Below are 18,855 nucleotides of genomic sequence, written 5' to 3'. Positions count from 1 at the left end.
GGAACGGCAGACACTGATACATTTTGGCACCAGTGGCTTTACAGGAGTTGCCAGTCAGTATTGAAATCAATGCAGGACTGCCTTAGGGACCCTAGCTCTGGACTATTCCTTGGAATTTACTCCTGAAGCCTTCCCCATGTGTGGGTATAGCCGCAAGGCAGCAGAACTTTAAGATCAAAGTTTTCCTTTTCCTAGATGTGCTGCCAACCATGACTGACAAGCCCATCAGCACAAAGCAACTGAAACCCACCTTTGTCCCTTCTTCTGTCAGTCAAAATGATTCCATTGGGCTTAGTAGCTAAGCCGTACATGAAGGCCAGGAGCAGGGCTTGGTAACCAGGGCTCTTTGAGACACGCGCCATTGGGAACATTTAATAGATGATGGGAACTCAACCCCGTCACCAGAAGTTTGCTAATGACACAAAAACTGGTGCAGATGTAGAAAAAAGAAGATTGTCTTTGGACAAAGCAACATAGATCAGTTAGAAATTTGGGCGGAGAGGTACAATTCAAACTTAATCCAGACAAATTTGATGTAATTTATTTAGAATGTCAAACGCTAGCAGGTCATATACAGTAAATGGCAGGAACCTGGGAGAGAGTGCCTAGGATACACAGAGAGACCTCAGGGTGCAAATTCATTTTCCCCAACAATGATGACACAGATGGACAGATAGTGAAGAAGGCATCGGAATTTTGTCTCCATAGACTGAAGGCTTGGATATCAGATTTGAGCCATCACGTGGCACTTGTGTAAAAAACATTAGTTAAGTTGCATTTGGAGCATTGTGTACAGTTTAGGATGCCACTCTACAGAAGATGTAGTAGCCACAGAAAGAGTCCATGAGAGATACTCCAGGATATCGGCAAGAATGCCAGACTTTAGTTACTATGAGAGATCTAATAGGCTATGATTGCACCAAAGGCCAGGGGTAGTATGGGGCAGACTAACAATGAATACTCTCCTTCTAGTAGCTAGAATCTAGCTAGCCTCACTAAAATTCTGGTGCGGAATTGAAGGGATGATGTGCACCCAAAATTCTAACCTTATGCTTTTCGATGACAGGCACATTACCTACAAGGCCTGTTGCCAAGTCTGCATAGGCTCAGAATTTCAAAGCACCCGATAATGTTGACTTCTTCACAAACAGCACCATTGTGAAAACCACCCAGTGAAATGTAGTTAGTGAATTAATGAGCATTAAGCGCAATTTACTGGTGCTGGGGACAGTGGAAATGTAGAAACCCATTGCTGCTCAACCGTGGAGCAATAGTTCCAGCCACCAGGGCAGTAACTTCAAGTATTGGAAAACATTACTCCTCTATGATGTCTGAAGGATACACCCTGGTCTGAAGGCAAAGAATAGATCTCATTTTATTATCACCCTAAGGCTAATTAGAATGGAAGTGAAAAACACTAATCCATTTACACCATTACTGCTCCACGGTGATTTCGTTAAAGCTACTTATACACTCAGTGACTACCTTATTAGATAACCTGTATACCAACTTGTTATTGCAAATATCTAATCGGCCAATCAAATGGCAGCAACTTCGTGCATAAAAGCACGCAGACATGGTCAAGAGGTTCAGCTCATTAAACATCAGAACGGGAAAAGATGGATCTAAGTGACTGTGACCAAGGAATAATTGAGGGTGATTTGAGTATTTCAGAAACTGCTAATCTCCTGAGATTTTCATGCACAATAGTCTCTAGAGTTTACCAAGAATAGTATGAAAAACGAAAAAACACATCCACTGGGTTCTGTGGGTGAAAATACCTTGTAACGAGAAAGGTCAAGGTAGAATGGCCAGAGTAGTTCAACCTAACAGGAAGGTGACTGTAACTCAAATAACCACATCTATAACAGTGGTGTGCAGAAAAACTCTGAATGCACTACATGTCAAACCTTGAAGTGGATGGGCTACAGCAGCAGAAGACCATGAGCATACAATCAGTGGCCACTTCATTAGCTACAAGAGGTACCTAATGAAGTGTTCACTGAGTGAAGGAATGACAAGAACGTTGAGTTTTATGTTGATTACCTTTTTCCCCCGAAATGAATAGTCAAAGCTTTTGCATTGATTCATTGGATGTTTTCATTTGACTTCAAAAAATAAACTTGAAGTAGTAATCTAACCTTTCACAGTCCAAGGGAAGAATTTCTAGTTTGTGTAAAATTGTTGATATGGATGCAAATTAATCTGAGATTGACATGGCTTTGAGAAAGTTTCATTTTTTCTTGAATTTCCATCCAAACTCATTTACAGTACATGTCAGAGATTGCAATATTGGTCATGAGTCAGCTAACTAGGCAGCATGGTACATTTTATTTCCAAAAATATTGCTACTTTTAAAGAGGGCCTATACTGTGCTATACTATTCTATGTTCTATATATTTCCTACTATAATGAAAAACTTGGTAATGCTCAGTTAATTGCAGTGAATATGGACTTATCATATAAAACAAATATATTTAATCTTAGTGTCAGTTCACCAATAGCAATTCAATTTTAAATGACTGAAACCTATTCTTCAAAGCAAATTTTGAGTCATATCCTAATTAGTTAGGGATATAGTAATCAGTGGAGACACGTCTCCACCAAAGGAGATGTAAGGCACTCTTTCCCTATAGATCGCCTGCAGATCACACTTGGGCAAGGTGTAGCATCTGCTCCGCTGCTTGAAACCACGGGAACAGTGGTGGGTGGTCGTCTTAGCAGCCGGTGAATATCACAGCTATGTGACCACTGGCGCCAGGCAGACAATCTCTGAAGAGTAGTGATAATGGCTGGGGTCACCCATCTTGTAAAGACACTGCCCAGCAGACGGCAATGGCAAACCACTTCTGTAGTAAAATTTGCCAAGCACAGTCACGCTTGTGGAAAGACCAGGATTGCCCACCTCATATGACATTGTGCATAATGAACGAATGAAATAGTAATTAGTTTCTTAGTAACTTTGAAACAACTTAGAATGTATAGAACTTTGCAGCCAATCTCCTTGCATCTAGAAAATCCAACTTAACTTTGAAGATTTCTTTACGACCAGCAAAACAATGCAATTTGCAGAATTTCCCTATAATGGCTAATGAATCCAGGTAAGGTGATCTCTTTCGAGTACAGTTCTGGCTTATAGCATGTTTTATTTAAAGCAACATTAAAAATGCATGTAAACCTGGCATGCCATGCACATATGCTATACTTAAAATCCTATGATGTTTTGTGTAAAAGAAAATTGGTAAGCAGAAAAGCAGCTCCAAATCATATTTATATTGGTTCACAGTCATTCTGTCGGTTGATTTGCAAAGGCCTACATCACTGCAGGATGAACTTTAATCAATAATAACTGAATTACTGACAAGACACACAGCATTGTAGAGAAGTAACCTTGACTGTATATTAGGAACAGTAATTTGCAAATATTAGTTTATTTCTGTAGGGAAAAGCAGTCTAAATCCCATAAAGCAGATTTCATCCATAATAAAAACATCTATACTTTCATTTAGTGACATTGTTTCTTGATTCACAAATTTCTACAGATGTACAGCAGAGAGGATTCTAATCGGCTGCATCACTGTTTGCTATGGGTGGGGTGTGCAGGGGAGCTGCTGCACAGATTCGAAATCGGCTGCAGACATTTGTAAACTTAGCTCCATCATAGCCTTCGTAGCATCCAGGACATCTTCAAGGAGCGATGCCTCAAGGAGGCATTATCCATCATTAAGGAACCCTATCACTCAGATCGTGCCTTGTTCTCATTGTTACCATCAGAAAGGGGTTGTGATGAACTACATTTACCTGTCTGGACACACCTCTGCTGACTGCTCCTGTGGCTCCTCCCACAGACCCAGGTATAAAGGCAATTGGAGGCACGGCTCCTCCCTCAGTCTCCAGGATGTTGTGTGGTCGTTTCTTGCAGCTAATTGTAGTCTCTTGCTGCTAATAAAAGCCTATCGTTCACCTCCCATCTCCGAGAATTATTGATGGTGCATCAATTTTATTAGCAGCAATTTTAAAACATGGAGAGCATTTTATAACCAGACAAATTGGACATTGGTCCTCAATCTCCAGAAGCAGCCATTGCCTTTGAACTTTGGCCTGCATGTTTCCAATTGTACCTGGAAGAGATTCCCGTGACTGAACCTGCTATCATGCACAGAGTTCTCCTCTCCAGGGTCAGTCCGCAGGTGTACTCCCTGATCAGGGACCTGCTGACCTACCAAGGGGCACTGGATGCCTTCAAAAGACAGTACTTGCGGCCGGTGAACACCGTCTACACAAGACATCGCTTAGCGACGTGGTGGCAGCGGGCCGGAGAGTCGAGCGCTGAGTTTGTCCGGGCCCTACAGACACTCGTGTGGGCCTGCGACTGCAGTGGACCAACGGCGGAACGGCATGCGGAGCTCCTGGTATGAGACACCTTCGTTACAGGGATCAGGTCAGTGTACGTGCGCCAGCGGCTGCTGGAAAACGCCGATCTTACCTTATAGTCACTAGCACGATAGCGGGGCCAACACGCTAGAGGCTGTTCTGCACAACGCTGACTCTGTCCAGCCACGCGATCTCCCGCTGGTCCCGTGGACGCTGCAGACCCCGCCACCCGCCAGTGAATCGACCTCAGCTGCTGCCACTTGCGAGTCCGTAAGGTCCCCGCAACCAGCCGGTGAATCGACCATGGCTGCTGCCAGTCACAAGTCCACGCAGTGTTACGTCTGCGGACTCGAAAAGCACCCCCGAAAACGCTGTCAGGCCGAGAAACTACCTGCTCCAGCTGCGGAAAGAAGGGCCACTTCACCAAGGCTTGTAAGTCTAAACCACGAGCGGGGTCGAGCAGCGCCACGTGTGAGGCATGTGGGTCATCATTTTGGTCATCGCCGTCTTGCCTGCCTGCCTCGTGCGAGTCATGGGGGTGGCCATCTTGGTTGCTGCCATCTTGCCTGCCCGCCTCGTGCAAGGCATGGGGGCGGCCATCTTTGTCGGCTCCACCTCGCCCCGCCTCCGACCCACGGGTGCTTACTAGGCACCAAGACGGCGATTCAACTCTGGCCTCCGTGACCCTCGACAAAAGCGCTCCACACCAGCTTGCAAGGTCAGTAATGGACATCCTGGTGGAGCGGCACGGGACTAGCTGCCTGTTCGACATGGGTAGCACTGAGAGTTTTATTCACCCGGACACGGTGCAACGCTGCGGACTCGTGACATGGCCGGTAAGCCAGAGGGTCACCATGACTTCTGGGTCGCATTCCACAGACATCCGGGGGGGGGGGGGGGGTTGTGTAGCGACATTGGTGGTGCAGGGCACAGAATATCGGGACTTTGCGTTACTGGTCATGCCTCAACTGTGTGCCCCTGTGCTATTGGGGCTGGACTTCCAGAGTGGCGCACAGTCACACTGAAAAGTGTGACAATGGAGTATGACGGGCCCCTCTCACCAATCACTGTCAGAAATCCTCAGTTTTGTGGGGCTTCGTTATATACCCAGCTGCTGACCACACACACACACACACACACACACCAAACCACATATCCCACCCAGCACCATGCCGACAGCCGCGCTACTGACACCACTTGCAGCCTCTCCACCCTCAAGATCCCTCCCCCATGGCTGTTCGCCAACCTGACCTCCAACTGTAAACCTGTGGCAACTAAAAGCAGGAGGTACAGTGCGGGGGACAGGGCCTTCATTCAGTCAGAGGTGCAGCGGCTGCTCAGGGAGGGGATCATTGAGCCAAGCTCAAGTCCTTGAAGGGCCCAGGTGGTCGTTGTTCAGACAGGGCAGAAAAATAGGATGGTCGTGGACTATCCTATCCTGCATCGCGGATATGGTCAATCAGATAGCTCAGTACAAGGTGTACTCGACCATAGACCTGAAATCCGCTTACCATCAGCTCCTTATCCGCCCGGAGGACCGCCCCTACACTGCTTTCGAGGCAGGCGGCAGGTTCTATTACTTCCTGTGTGTCCCCTTCAGTGCCACAAATGGTATCTCTGTCTTCCAGAGGGAAATGGACCGGATGGTGGACCAGTGCCAACTGAAGGCCATGTTCCCATATCTGGATAACATTACCATCTGCGATCACGACTGGCAGGGTCACGACACCAACCTCCAATGATTTTTCCAAGTGGCCAAAGCTCTTAACCTTACCCATAACAGGGACAAGTGGGTGTTTGGGAACACCCGACTTGCTATCCTTGGGTATGTTGTGGAGAACAGGGTCATTGGCCCTGACCCCAACTGTATGCGCCCCCTGTTAGAACTCCCTCTTCCCACCACCCTCAGAGCCCTTAAACGGTGCCTGGGCTTCTTTTCCTATTACACCCAATGGGTCCCTCACTATGCAGACAAGGCCCATCCCCTGATCAAGTCTACCACACTTCCCCTCTCTGCCGAGGCCCGCGCGGCCCTCAGCTGCATTAAAGGGGACATTGCCAAAGCAACGATGCATGCGGTGGACGAGATCATTCCCTTCCAAGTAGAGAGTGATGTCTCCGACTTTGCGCTGGGTGCTACCCTCAATCAGGCAGGAAGGCCGGTAGCATTCTTCTCTCGTACCCTTCAGGGCTCTGAAATTCGGCACTCCGTGGTGGAGAAAGAAGCCCAGGCCATAGTGGAAGCTATTAGGCACTGGAGGCACTATCTCGTCAGCAAAACGTAAACCTTGCTGATTGACCAGCACTCAATTGTGGTCATGTTCAGCAACCAACAGCTGGGCAAAATCAAAAATGATAAAATTTTGCGGTGGAGAATGGAACTCTCCACCTACAACTATGACATCCTGTACCGGCCTGGAAGGCTCAATGAGCCTCCTGATGCCCTATCCCGGGGAGCATGTGCCAGAGCGCAGCTCAATCGGCTATACGCCCTCCATGCAGACCTTTGCCACCTGGGGGGTCACCCGACTTTACCATTTCGTGAAAGCACGGAACCTGCCTTACTCCCTTGAAATCAGGACAATGACCAGGGACTGCCAAGTCTGTGCTGAGTGCAAACCGCACTTCTACCGTCCTGAAAAGGAACAACTTATCAAGGCCACTCACCCCTTTGAGTGACTGAGTGTTGACTTTAAGGGCCCCCTTCCCTCCACCGACTGCAATGTCTACTTTCTCAACATAATCAAGGAGTACTCGCGGTTCCCCTTTGCCATCCCCTGCCCCGATACCACTGCCACGTCCTTCATAAAAGCCCTGTGCCAGCTCTTCACTCTGTTCGGATATCCCTGCTATATCCACAGTGATATAGGGTCCTCGTTTATGAGTGACGAGCTGCGCCAGTACCTGCTGGCTAGGGGTATTGCTACTAGTAGTACCACGATCTATAATCCCCGGGGGAATGGACTGGTGGAGAGGGAGAATGCTACGGTGTGGAATGCTACACTCTTAACTCTTAACTCAAAGGGATTGCCGGTCTCTCGCTGGCAGGAGGTCCTCCCCGAGGCACTCCACTCCATCCGCTCCCTGTTATGCATGTCCTCCAATGCCACCCCTCATGACTGCCTCTTTTCTTTTCCCAGGAAGTCTGCCACTGGGACCACCCTACCAGCTTGGCTGACGTCCCCAGGGCTGTTGCTGCTCCGGAAACATGCGAGGAGCAATAAATACTCCCCGCTGGTCGAGAGGGTTCACCTACTACATGCGAACCCCCAGTATGCCTATGTGGTCTTACCTGATGGGCGGGAGGACACGGTCTCCATCCGCGATCTGGCGCCCGCAGGAGCACCAGACCCCTACCCTGAACACTCCACGGTGACTATGAACCCTGTACCCACTGAGGTGTACACCCACAAGACACCACGCACACCAAGCCCTACACAGACTCCTCACGACACTCCCACACTGGGCGCCTCGCACACGCATGAGGGATCACTGACGCCTAATGGGCTGACACCTCAAGTCAGGCCAGAGCCAGCACAACCACCATCTCCGGTGCAATCACCACCGGCACTGGTGCAATCACCACCGGTGCTACGTAAATCGCAGCAACAGATTCGACCGCCTGATAGACTTAACCTGTAAATATACTTGTAAGAAACTTCGCCCCATGGGGACTCTCTTTTAAAACAAAGGTGGGGGGGGTGAATGTGGTGAACTACATATACCTGTCTGGACAAGCCCCCCCTGCTGACTGCTCCTGTGGCTCCTCCCACAGACCCCTGTATAAAGGCGATTGGAGGCACTGCTCCTCCCTCAGTCTCCAGGATGTTGTGTGGTGCTCTCTTGCTGCTAATAAAAGCCTATCGTTTGCCACCCGTCTCCGAGAGTTATTGATGGTGCATCAGAGGTACAGAAGCCTGAAGGCACACACTCAATGATTCAGGAACAGCTTCTGATATCTGATTTCTGAATGGACATTAAACCTATGAACACTACCGCACTACTTTTCTTATTTCTCCTTTTGCAATACTTATTTCATTTAACTACTTAATATATCTACACTTCAGTAAGTCACTGTTTTTCTCTTTTATTTTGTATTGTGTTATAGTGCTGCTGCAAAGGCAATAGATTTTACGACATATGCCGGTGATATAAAACCGAATTCTGATTCTGATTCATTTTGGGACTCTGTTGACAGGCCAAAGTCCTTTAGTGAGGGCCCAGGGATGAGCAGAACGTCAGCGGTTTGAAATCCCTCTCGAACTAGTTTGATCCAGTCACAAGAGATTTGCCAATCAATCTTCACAGTGTGGACAGTCTGACTCCCTGAAAGACCTGCAGACAATCCGCCATGCCTGCCACTTTTCCCGTTCTCTACTAGTTGCTGCCCCCTGCCTTGTACCCATAAGCTTCAATCCCTCTTCATGCTTGCCTGCTTGCTGGCTTTCTCCTTCCCAGATCGGGAGTTCAGAATAGGACAGACAGCACTGCCCTCGGTGACATGGTTGGTGTCAGGCCTACTGGAGCCTGCTTGTGACTGGAACATGGCTGTCAGCCTTGACAAAAGGCTAATATTTCCCCCAGAGGTGGCCACTGCAATCCTCAGACCAGATCTGGTCTGGTGGTTCAGCAGTCTGAAGGCAGCAGTAATCTCAAAGCTCGCTGTGCCCTGGGAAGATGCAGTCTGAGAGGCACGTGAGCGGAAGCACATGTGATACGCTGAGCTGGCGGCAGATGCTAAGCAGCGTGGATGGAAGGTGCAGAGTTTCCCAGTAGAGGCTAGCTGCAGAGGGCCTGTGGCTACCTCCATGCTCAGACTCCTGACGGGATTGGGAGGACCAGCGGCAAGCTATAAAAGAACTCTGGGAGGCAGCCGAGTGAAGCACCCACTGGTTATGAATGAAGAGGAGTGACTGCAGCTGGGCCCTAAAATGACCCACGGGTGGTCAGCTGTGAAGGGGGTGCGCCTGGGACACTGTTCAGCCCTCTGGAGATGTAGCGGGCTTAAATTGGCAAAACATCTCAGAAGGGGGGTGCTCACCTGATGACCCCAGGGAAGCATCTGGCATCCACCAGGCCCCCCCTCAAGATCTCTAAACTATGACCCAAGTTAGGATCTGCTTATCAAAGGGATTGAAACATCTAGTCCAATGAGCTCAAATTAACTATCAATAATTTACTATAAAGTGCAGTAAACAGTGAAAAAACATTAAAACAAATCAACATTTGGTGTGGCTGCCCTTTGTCTTTAAAATATCATCAATTCTCTTAGGGGGGGTACACTGTCATGCAGTTTTATGAGAAGATTAGCTGGTAGGTTGCTCCAAGCATCTTGGAGAACTTGTAACAGTTCTTTTACAGATTTCGGCTGTCTCTCTTGCTTCTGCCTCTCCAGGTAATCCCAGACAGCCTCGATGATATTGAGGTCAGGGCTCAGTGGTGGCCATGCCATCTGAAACCATATGAAACATCTAGGCTGCCCGAGACTTTTAACAGTATTCTATCTTTCTGGGGCGGGGGAGCTACAGAGAATGCACAATAACCTATGGAAAGAACAGACGTTATATATTTTGGGAAATATGATTTTAAGGGTTATTAATATAATTGTAAGGTAAAGCATGTTACCTCTCTGGCATCTTTTCCCATGGAAGGGACGAGGACATCGACAGTTGTAGCCTGTTGCAGTGGTTTCACAGACTCCATGGTTCCGACAAGGGTTTGAAAGGCAGGGACCTGGAAAAAAATGCTTTTGTTAATAGATCATCACATGCACTGTTTTAACCCTAATATCGATACCAGAGGACACTGGTACTGGAAGAGAGTTTAAGGGAGCTATTAGAGGAAGGAATTCTTTTAGTGTTAGGTGCCAGCAATGGTGAAATGGGAGAAATGGTGGTAGAGTTTGATACAATCGAAACGTAGGCATATAGATGTAATGAAAATGGAGGGTTATGAGCTATGCAGGAGGGAATGTTAAACTGATTGTGAATTAGGCTCGTATAGTCCAGCACACAATCAGGGTTGAGGGTCCATACTGTACTGTACTATGTTGTGTATGTGGAGCATACACAATGGACAAATGCTGGAAGTACTCAGCAGTTCTGACAGTAAGAGCAGACTGTCGAAGTCAAAGTTTATTGTCATCAGTACATGCCTGCCTTCACGGGTGCAATGTAAAACTGATTTGCAGCAACATCACTGGCACATAGCATCACATAAGCAGCATTCACAATAAAAACATCAATTATAACATAAAATATACAAATTTTTTGGTTACAAGAAAAACACATAGAGAATCAAAGTTAGTTTTTCAGATGAATGGAAACCTTAATTCTGTTTTTCTTGTCTTAAGCTGGATCTGCAAGAAATCTGAAAATGGCAGAAATGTTTGCAATTATGTACTAATGGAAAAGGGCCTGATATCCATTCTCCTTAAATTTTACTTTGTTCTTGCCTGCAGTCCACTTTACAAAAAATTCAAGAAAATTCTATGCAAAGTAATTTCTGGAGAAAATGTCTTACATTCTCTTGGCATCGTTCAGTCACAGTGGAGACATACAGCATTATATAGAGAAACAGGTCCCTCAGCCCACTGTGTCCTAACTGACTTTCAACTACATATCTGTACTAATCCTGCTTTCCAAACTTTATCTGCAGTCTTTCATGTATTCAAGTGTCCATCTATAGTGCTGTGCAAAAGTCCTCGGCACATATATACAGTATAGCTAGGATGGTAAAGATCTTTGCACAGTACAGTGGTAATTTTATGTAATGCACTGTACCACTGCTGCAAAAATAACTAATTTCATGACATATGTAAGTGATAACAGACCTGATTCTGATATGGGTCTCTGTTGTGGACTGAGAATCAGAAGGGGCAGGGAGAGAGGAATCATGGTTGGGAAAAGGGGAAGGGATGGGAAGCACATGAGAGACATTCTGTAATGATCAATAAAGCAATTGTTTGGAATCAAATGACCTTGCCTGGTGTCTCAGGGCTGGGTGTGTCTGAACCCGCGCCAACCCCTGATCCAGCACTCCTACGGCGATCCACCCTTGCCTTTCCCAACGTGCTTGGCTCCCATCAGATTTGCGTTGCTCCACATTGACAAGTACAGTACCATGTGAAAGTCTTAGGCATCCTAACTATATATATGTGCCTAAGACTTTTGCACCTTCCTGTAGATACTTCTAAAATGCAGTGGCAGTAGCTGCATTTACCACAGCACTTAGTCAGTGTGTTCTAGATTTCAACCACCCTCTGATGAAAAGTACTTCCTCAGATCCTCACAAAATCTCTTACTCCAAATAGTAGCCAAGGTGTGGGATTGCAAAGGGGCTGGAAAAGGCATGTAATAAGGGTAATGTCACAATTGTAATGGGGGACTTCAATATGCAAAGGAATTGGGAAAATCAGGATGGTGTTAGATCTCAAGAGAAGGTATTTGTTGAATGCCCACAAGATGGATTTATGGATTTTTAGAGCAGCTTGTGCTCGAGCCTACTAGGGGTAAGACTATCCTAGATTGGGTGTTGTGTAATAACCCAGATATTATTGGTCAACTTAATGTTAAAGAACCTTTAGGAGGCAGTGATCATAATATGATTGAATTTATATTGCAATTTGAGAGGGAGAAGCATAAGACTCAAATAACAATGGAATAAAGGGAATCACAGAGGCATGAGGGAGGAGCTTGCCCAGGTGGATTGGCGGGGGATACTGGTGGGGATGACAGCAGAGCAGAGGTTGCTGAAGTTTCTGGGAATAGTTCACAAGTTGCAGGATAGATATGTCCCACACAAGAAGTTGTTCTCAAATGGCAGGGCTAGGCAACCGTGACTGACAAGGGAAGTTAGGGACTGCATAAAGGCCAAGGAAAGGACATATAAGGTAGTAAAAGTGAGTGGGATGTTAGATGATTGGGAAGCTTTTAAAATCCAACACAAGGCAACTAAAAGAGCTATAAGAGGTAAAAGATGAAACATGAGGGCAAACTAAATGACAATAAAGCAGGGTACTAGAAGATTTTCAGTTATATAAAGAATGAAAGGGAGGTGAGAGCACTCCATTGGACCACTAGAAGATGATGCAGGTGAAGTTAAAGAAAATGCAGATAAACTTAATAAGTACTTTGCTTCAGTATTTACTGTGGAAGACACTAGCTGTATGCCAGAGATCTATGAGTGTCAGGGAGCAGGAATGAATGCCATTGTTATTACAAAAGAAAAAGTGTGAGATAAGCTCAAAGCTCTTAAAGTGGATAAGTCATCTGGACCACATCCCAGAGTCCTGAGAGAGGTTGATGAAGAGATAGCGGATGCATTGATCATGATCTTTCAAGAATCACTTGATTCTGCCTTGCTCCCAGAGGAATGGAAAATTACAAATGTCACTCCACTCTAAGAAGGGAGGAAGGCAAAAGAAAGGTAACTAAAGGTCAGTTAGCCTAACCTCAGTGGTTAGGAAAGTGTTGGAGTCCATTATGAGGTTTCAGGGTACTTGGAAACTAATGATGAAATAAGTCAAGGTCAATATGGTTTCTGTAAAGGGAAATCTTGCCTGACAAATCTGTTGGAATTCTTTGAGGAAGTAACAAGCAGGATCAACAAAGGAGAGGTAGTGGATATCCTTAGGTTTTCAGAAGTTATTTGATGAAGTGCCTCACATGAGGCTGCTTAACAAAATATCCTATGGTGTTACCCAAGTCTGTGGGTATATTCAAAGCGGAAGTTGATAGATTCCTGATTGGTCGGGGCATCAAGGGATATGGTGAGAGGGCAGATGTATGTGGTTGAATGGGATCCAAGATCAACCATGGTGAAATGGCGGAATGGACTCGATTGCTGAATGACCTAATTCTGCTCCTATGTCTTATGGTCCTACTTCTGACCCCATCAGTTTTAGATAACTTTGGCAAGGGAAAAAGTTTCCTATTATTACCCTATTTGTGCCCCTCATCTACCTCCATTAAGTTTCTTCTTCAGCTTTCTCCACTCTATGGAGAACAACCCTAGCTTCTTAAGCCCTTCCTCTTAAACTAAATGCTCCACCCCAAGCATCATCCTGGTGAATGTCCTCTGTAGCCACACAAGTTCAATCATGCTGTTTCTGCAATGTCAGAACCAGAACTATATACAGTCCTGCAGCTGTAGCTTATAAAGTTCTGTATCACCTCCCTGCTGTTTTATTCTATGCCTCACTGATGAGGAGAAATATCCTAAGTGCCTCCTTCGCCACCTTCTCTAACTGTGCTGTGACCTTTAAGGATCCCTGGACCTATAGAGTGAGGTTCCTCTGTTCTTCAGTACTCCACAGTGCACTAATGTTCATTGTGTGCCACAATGAGGCCATTTTCAGGGTAGAGGAGCAACCTTGAATTCCACCAGGATAGCCTTCAACCTGATGGCATGAATATTGATTTCACCTTCTGGTAAAAATGATGCTTGTCATCCTCTGTAATCCTGAGTTTCCTGTTTTCACATTTAAACACCATTGACAACTAGATGTTTGGCGATGATGTTCACATTGACTATTCACTAACCTTGATGGCCATGATCCAATCTGGAGTAAGGTTTTTTCCATTGTATATTGTAACATTTTTTCACAAACAACATGAAATAATAGGACCTCATAGGCTCTTAGGAAGCTAATCTTGACAATTTGAGTACATAGCACAAAGAGAGAACAACTACTACAATTATCATTTCTTTACAAATGTGTAGAATTCCATGAATATACAAGTTAGGTACTGGTGCACAGACAATTCAGACTTCCTAAATTACATAAATCATAACTGCAAGATAATGTTACAGATAAAGCAAATTGTTAACCAACCATTATCATTGTAGTAATAATCCATCCAACTGGAATAACCTTCTTCATCTATCCCTGCATGATCGTCCCCTATGATTAAAACAATTTAAGCATTAGTTTCACTGTACAGTTGGTTCAGACTTAAAACATCAACTTTGCAATATTCCCCAGTTTTCCAAACAAAATATTTATTGTTTTACAAGTAAATATTTTTATCACCCAAACATCCAAACCCACCCTCTTGAGAACAGCTATTGGAGGAGAGCTCTCTCATCATAGACAGTAAAACAGCCATCGCCAATGGTAAAGAGAGTTTCAAGGATTTCTTCAGATAATTCTATGTTTTAGACTTGAACATTCTTGATTCCATCCCAAAGCATATCACCCACCACTATTTCAGTGCAGCCCTCCAAGCAAGAGGTTGTCAAGAATACTAGACAAGAAAACCAGTTCTGGAGCATACTGAACAAGTAACCCTAAAATGGGAAGGGGAGAGCATCCTCACAGATCTGAGACAGACCAGACACAGAACCATCATCAGAAATAGAGGCAAGCCACATTGTGGCAATTACAGAGATGTCTGGGTAAATGCAAAGTGTGGCATTAACCCATATGTGGCTTCACTGACTTCACAAAACCCTTCCTTCTCCATAACCAGGAGGGATTATGATGTACTTTTCTCAAGTATGGCTCAGAAATTTTTTACCACTCTATGGCAGCATAATACCATTAAAGCATCAGCGACCAGGGTTTAAATCCTACTGCTGTCTGGAAGTAGTTTGTACGACTGTAAGAGTTTCCTCCGGGTGCTCCGGTTTCCACCAACATACAGCGGAATAGTAAAGTAATTGGTCACATGGGCTTGTTGGGATGGAAGGGTCTGTACCATACAGTTCCTCTAAATAAAAATTAAATAAATAGAATTTGCTTTCTGATTATGCGTAAGTCTTAATCCTGATCAATGGGTGTGCCATTCACCCATCCTATCACAGGCGGAGGTCAAAGCAAGGCTGTATCACACCTAACTGCTTGCTAATCTTCCTCTGCAATACTTCACCTCACCTGTTTCTTGTTTGAGAGTGTCAATGAAAAGGCCAAGCAGGAAGCTCATAAAGCTTGATTGTCTCCTCTCCAAAAACAAGGTTGTTTCCCAGACTCAGCTGTGTTTTTACTTTATGCAGATGTTCCGATTTGGAGGCTGAATTCCAAGTCATCTTTAATTGATTGACGGAAACAAATGAGGGGATGACTTTATCTTGAACATGACAAAATAAAGTTCCTCCTCCACCTTGTGCCCTCTGCTTCAAATTGCCCTTCCTAAGACCATAAGATATAGGAGGAGAATTAGGCCATTCAGCCCATCGAGTCTGCTCCACCATTTCACCATGGCTGATCCACTTTCCATCTCAGCCCCAACCTCCTGCCTTCTCCCCATATCCCTTCATGCCCTGAATAATCAAGAATCTATCAACCTTTTCTTTAAATTTACATAAAGTCTTTGTCTCCACAGCCACCTGTGGCAACCACTCTCTGGCTAAAGAAATTCTGCCTCATCTCCGTTCTAAAAGGATACCCCTCTACTCTGAGGCTGTGTTCTCTGGTTCTAGGCTTCCACAACCAGAGGAAGCATCCTCTTCACATCCATTCCATTGAGCCCTTTCAACATTTGCTAGGTTTCAATGAGGTTACCCCTCCTGACAATCAAGATCAGTTTCTGTGTCTTAGGAGTCAACTCAAACAGGGCTGTGGGAGCGCGCGAAGAACTCAAGGAGCATGTGACATTCCAATAACCCTCCCTCCTCCCCGCACCGTCAAGCACCACCTGCCCCACCTGTGGCTGAGTCTGCGGATCCCACAAAGGACTCTTCAGACACTTCAGAACCCACAGGAGTTGCGTGGACGCGAATCAACCTTGACCCCGAGGGACTGCCTGAGAAGAAGATTTTATCAATGATTCTGGAAACTTTGTCTTGAGAGATATTTACCTTTTATTCAGATAGCTGCCCTCACAATGTTGAAGATGATTGCTTTTGGTTGTACATTTTAAGGGATTACAGGCAAATTTTCAGGATCTTGTTAGTTTAGGCAAATGCGCAAGCCAGCTCATATGCCTGTGTTAATTATTAGTAAAAGTACTTTCCTTTTGCACAGGAACCCCTTCACATCAGAAATCCCAACGGAAGATTTCTTTTGTACGCTTTTGCAAAATTAAAATAATTTCTCACCCCGAGGGTGGTGCAAGTGTGGAACAATCTTCTAGTGAAAGTGGTAAGAGTGTGTTCAAGTGTAACATTTACTGTAAGAGAAGTTTGGATAGAAGGAACTTAGAGGGAGATTATCCAGCTGCAAGTTGATGCAGAAGATTAGGTCAGCATGGACTAGATGGGCCAAATGGTTTGTTTCTGAGCTGTAGATTTCCATGGCTCTGACTCTAGTAAATACATTTTATTTATAAAGGTATTTACAGTTATATAGCACATATACAGAGGTGGAACTCTGTACGATGGTCCACTTTTTCTGAAATGCAGGTTCAAATACTTTCGATGCATTGCCATATTTAATAACGTCATAATCTATTTACATGAAGGTAAATGTAGAAGAAACCGTAATTAGTCATTCACATCAATGACAATTTTGGATGTATTTAGCATTCTCTTATTTGCCCTGTTTCTCTAAAGAAAATGAGTCATGTTGGCTCTGGAGCTGAAAGGTGCCAGATCTCATCTGGTACAGTGGGCAAGGAGGCTGAGATGGTTGGTAATATTCAACTATCCAATCACAGGAAGCTACAGCTTTCCCTAATACTACTGTCAATGAATATTAATGTGTATACTGCCACTAAAGGCTATTGGATAATACAGTATTCAGGAACTGAATTGATCTTTTTGCTTGTTCATCTGTGACTTGTGAATGCAGTGGTGATTGGGGGAACTGGGCAGGGATTCCTGACTCTCCTGCAATAGTTTATTTTGTGGAATTTTGAGACCCCTCAAAGTTGCCACTCAAGTTGACAGGGTGAATTAAAAAGTATTGGTCTCCATAAGTCAGGCAATTGAGTTCAGGAGCCGCAAGGTAACGTTGCAGTTCTAGTAAATTCTAGTTAGACCACAATGGGAAGCTCGTGTTCAGTTCTGGCTGCCTTATTATAGGAAGGATATGGAAACTTTAGAGAGGGTGCAGAGGAGATGCTGCCTCGATTAGAGAGCATGTTCTACTTATGAGGATAGTTGAGTGAGCTAGGGCTTTTTCTTTAGAGTGAAGGAAGATCAGAGATGACTTGATAGAGGTGATAAGATAATAAGAGGCAAAGATAGAGTTGAGAACAAAGGACTTTTTCCAGGGTGGAAATAGCCAATATGAGGGCCATAATTTTAAGGTGATTGGAGGAAATGTTTCGGGAAAATGTCCGAGGTAGGTTTTTATTTTACACAGAGAAACGACGGTGCATGAAATGCGTTACCGGGGTGGTGGTAGACACAGATACATTGGAGACATTTAAGAACCTCTTAGATAGGCACATGGATGAAAGAAAAATGGAGGGCTATATGGGAGGGAAGGGTTAAATTGATGTGGAGAAGGTTAAAATGTTGGCACAACATTGTGCGCTGAAGGACCTGTACCGTGTTGTTATGTTTTATAAGTGCTGTATCATGATATATGAATACATAACCATACCAACAGACTGGAAGGTGCCTTCGGACAGCCTTGTACCTTGTGTTTACCCCTATGGGATACCTGGTGCCATCCTCACTCTTTACAACAGCCTGTCCTGCAAGTTCCGCTGGCCGTGCTTCTCCAGCCTTTCCACATGGTAGAATTGGCTGTGAGCAGTAACGAGAGCACTCAGAGTGAAAACTAAATCCCCGACAAGTCATGATATCAGAAAGCTTTCTCACTGATATCAAATGTCTTACAAAAACTGATAAAACATATTTGAATCATAAAAAAAGCATATTTAAAAACAGATAAATGCTTTTAGAAGCATTTTTAGACCCTGGACATGTCAAGTAATCAAATGCATTAACGTTGCTCAAACAACCACAAGCAACTACATGCTCTCACTTGACTTTTTAGTGAAGTTTGGTGACTCAATCAAGTCTGCCCTCTCTGTTCAGCTTGATTGGAAATGGCCGCGGGTGTGGTGAAGAATCAGAGGCAGAGCAGGAGGCTGGGTGCACCGGTGCCCGGAGGCTTCTGGAAGATGTTGGCACACACACTGCAGCTAGCTTCAGGTTCTGCCTGATGGAATGATAGAATATCCTTCAGCATTATCTATCCCTATCTTTGATTTCTCTAGAAAGAAGCTGTACTGTTAAATCCAAAGCCTTGAAATGAGCAATCTGACATTTCATTAAATTTTGAAAAACTGTAGGCTTCTATCAGTTCCTTCAATAAAAGTGGTTACACAGTAATACAGACAGTCCCTGGGTTATGTAAAGCTTCAGTTCCCAAGAAATTTCCACAAGCTGATTTCAGAATGTCCATTTTCTACACCTACCCAGCTATCGCTCTACATACACTTGCTACAAACACTTGTTAGCATTCACTTCAAGAGGATTAGAATATAAAAACAAAGATGTGATGTTGGAGTTTTATAAAGCACTGGTGAGGACTCACTTGGAGTATTGTGAGCAGTTTTGGGCCTTTACCTAAGAAAGGATGTACTG

At 44.9% G+C, this 18,855-nt stretch overlaps 1 protein-coding gene across 1 annotated transcript in view; it reads right to left on the bottom strand.

The window, feature by feature from the left end:
* LOC132379714 (hyaluronan-binding protein 2-like) overlaps positions 1 to 18,855 on the bottom strand; it is a 69,513-nt gene that overhangs the window by 37,835 nt on the left and 12,823 nt on the right. Inside the window, exons 3-5 of the mRNA XM_059948004.1 lie at positions 16,020 to 16,118; positions 14,210 to 14,278; positions 10,000 to 10,107 (exon numbers count right to left, since the gene is read on the bottom strand). Coding sequence (XP_059803987.1) covers positions 10,000 to 10,107; positions 14,210 to 14,278; positions 16,020 to 16,118 — 276 coding nt within the window. The remainder of the gene's footprint in view (positions 1 to 9,999; positions 10,108 to 14,209; positions 14,279 to 16,019; positions 16,119 to 18,855) is intronic.

Source organism: Hypanus sabinus, chromosome 22 (assembly GCF_030144855.1).
Source record: "Hypanus sabinus isolate sHypSab1 chromosome 22, sHypSab1.hap1, whole genome shotgun sequence".
Lineage (NCBI taxonomy): Eukaryota > Metazoa > Chordata > Chondrichthyes > Myliobatiformes > Dasyatidae > Hypanus > Hypanus sabinus.
The sequence above is the reverse complement of the archived record's forward strand: the minus strand, read 5'-3'. Positions and strand labels throughout refer to the sequence as shown.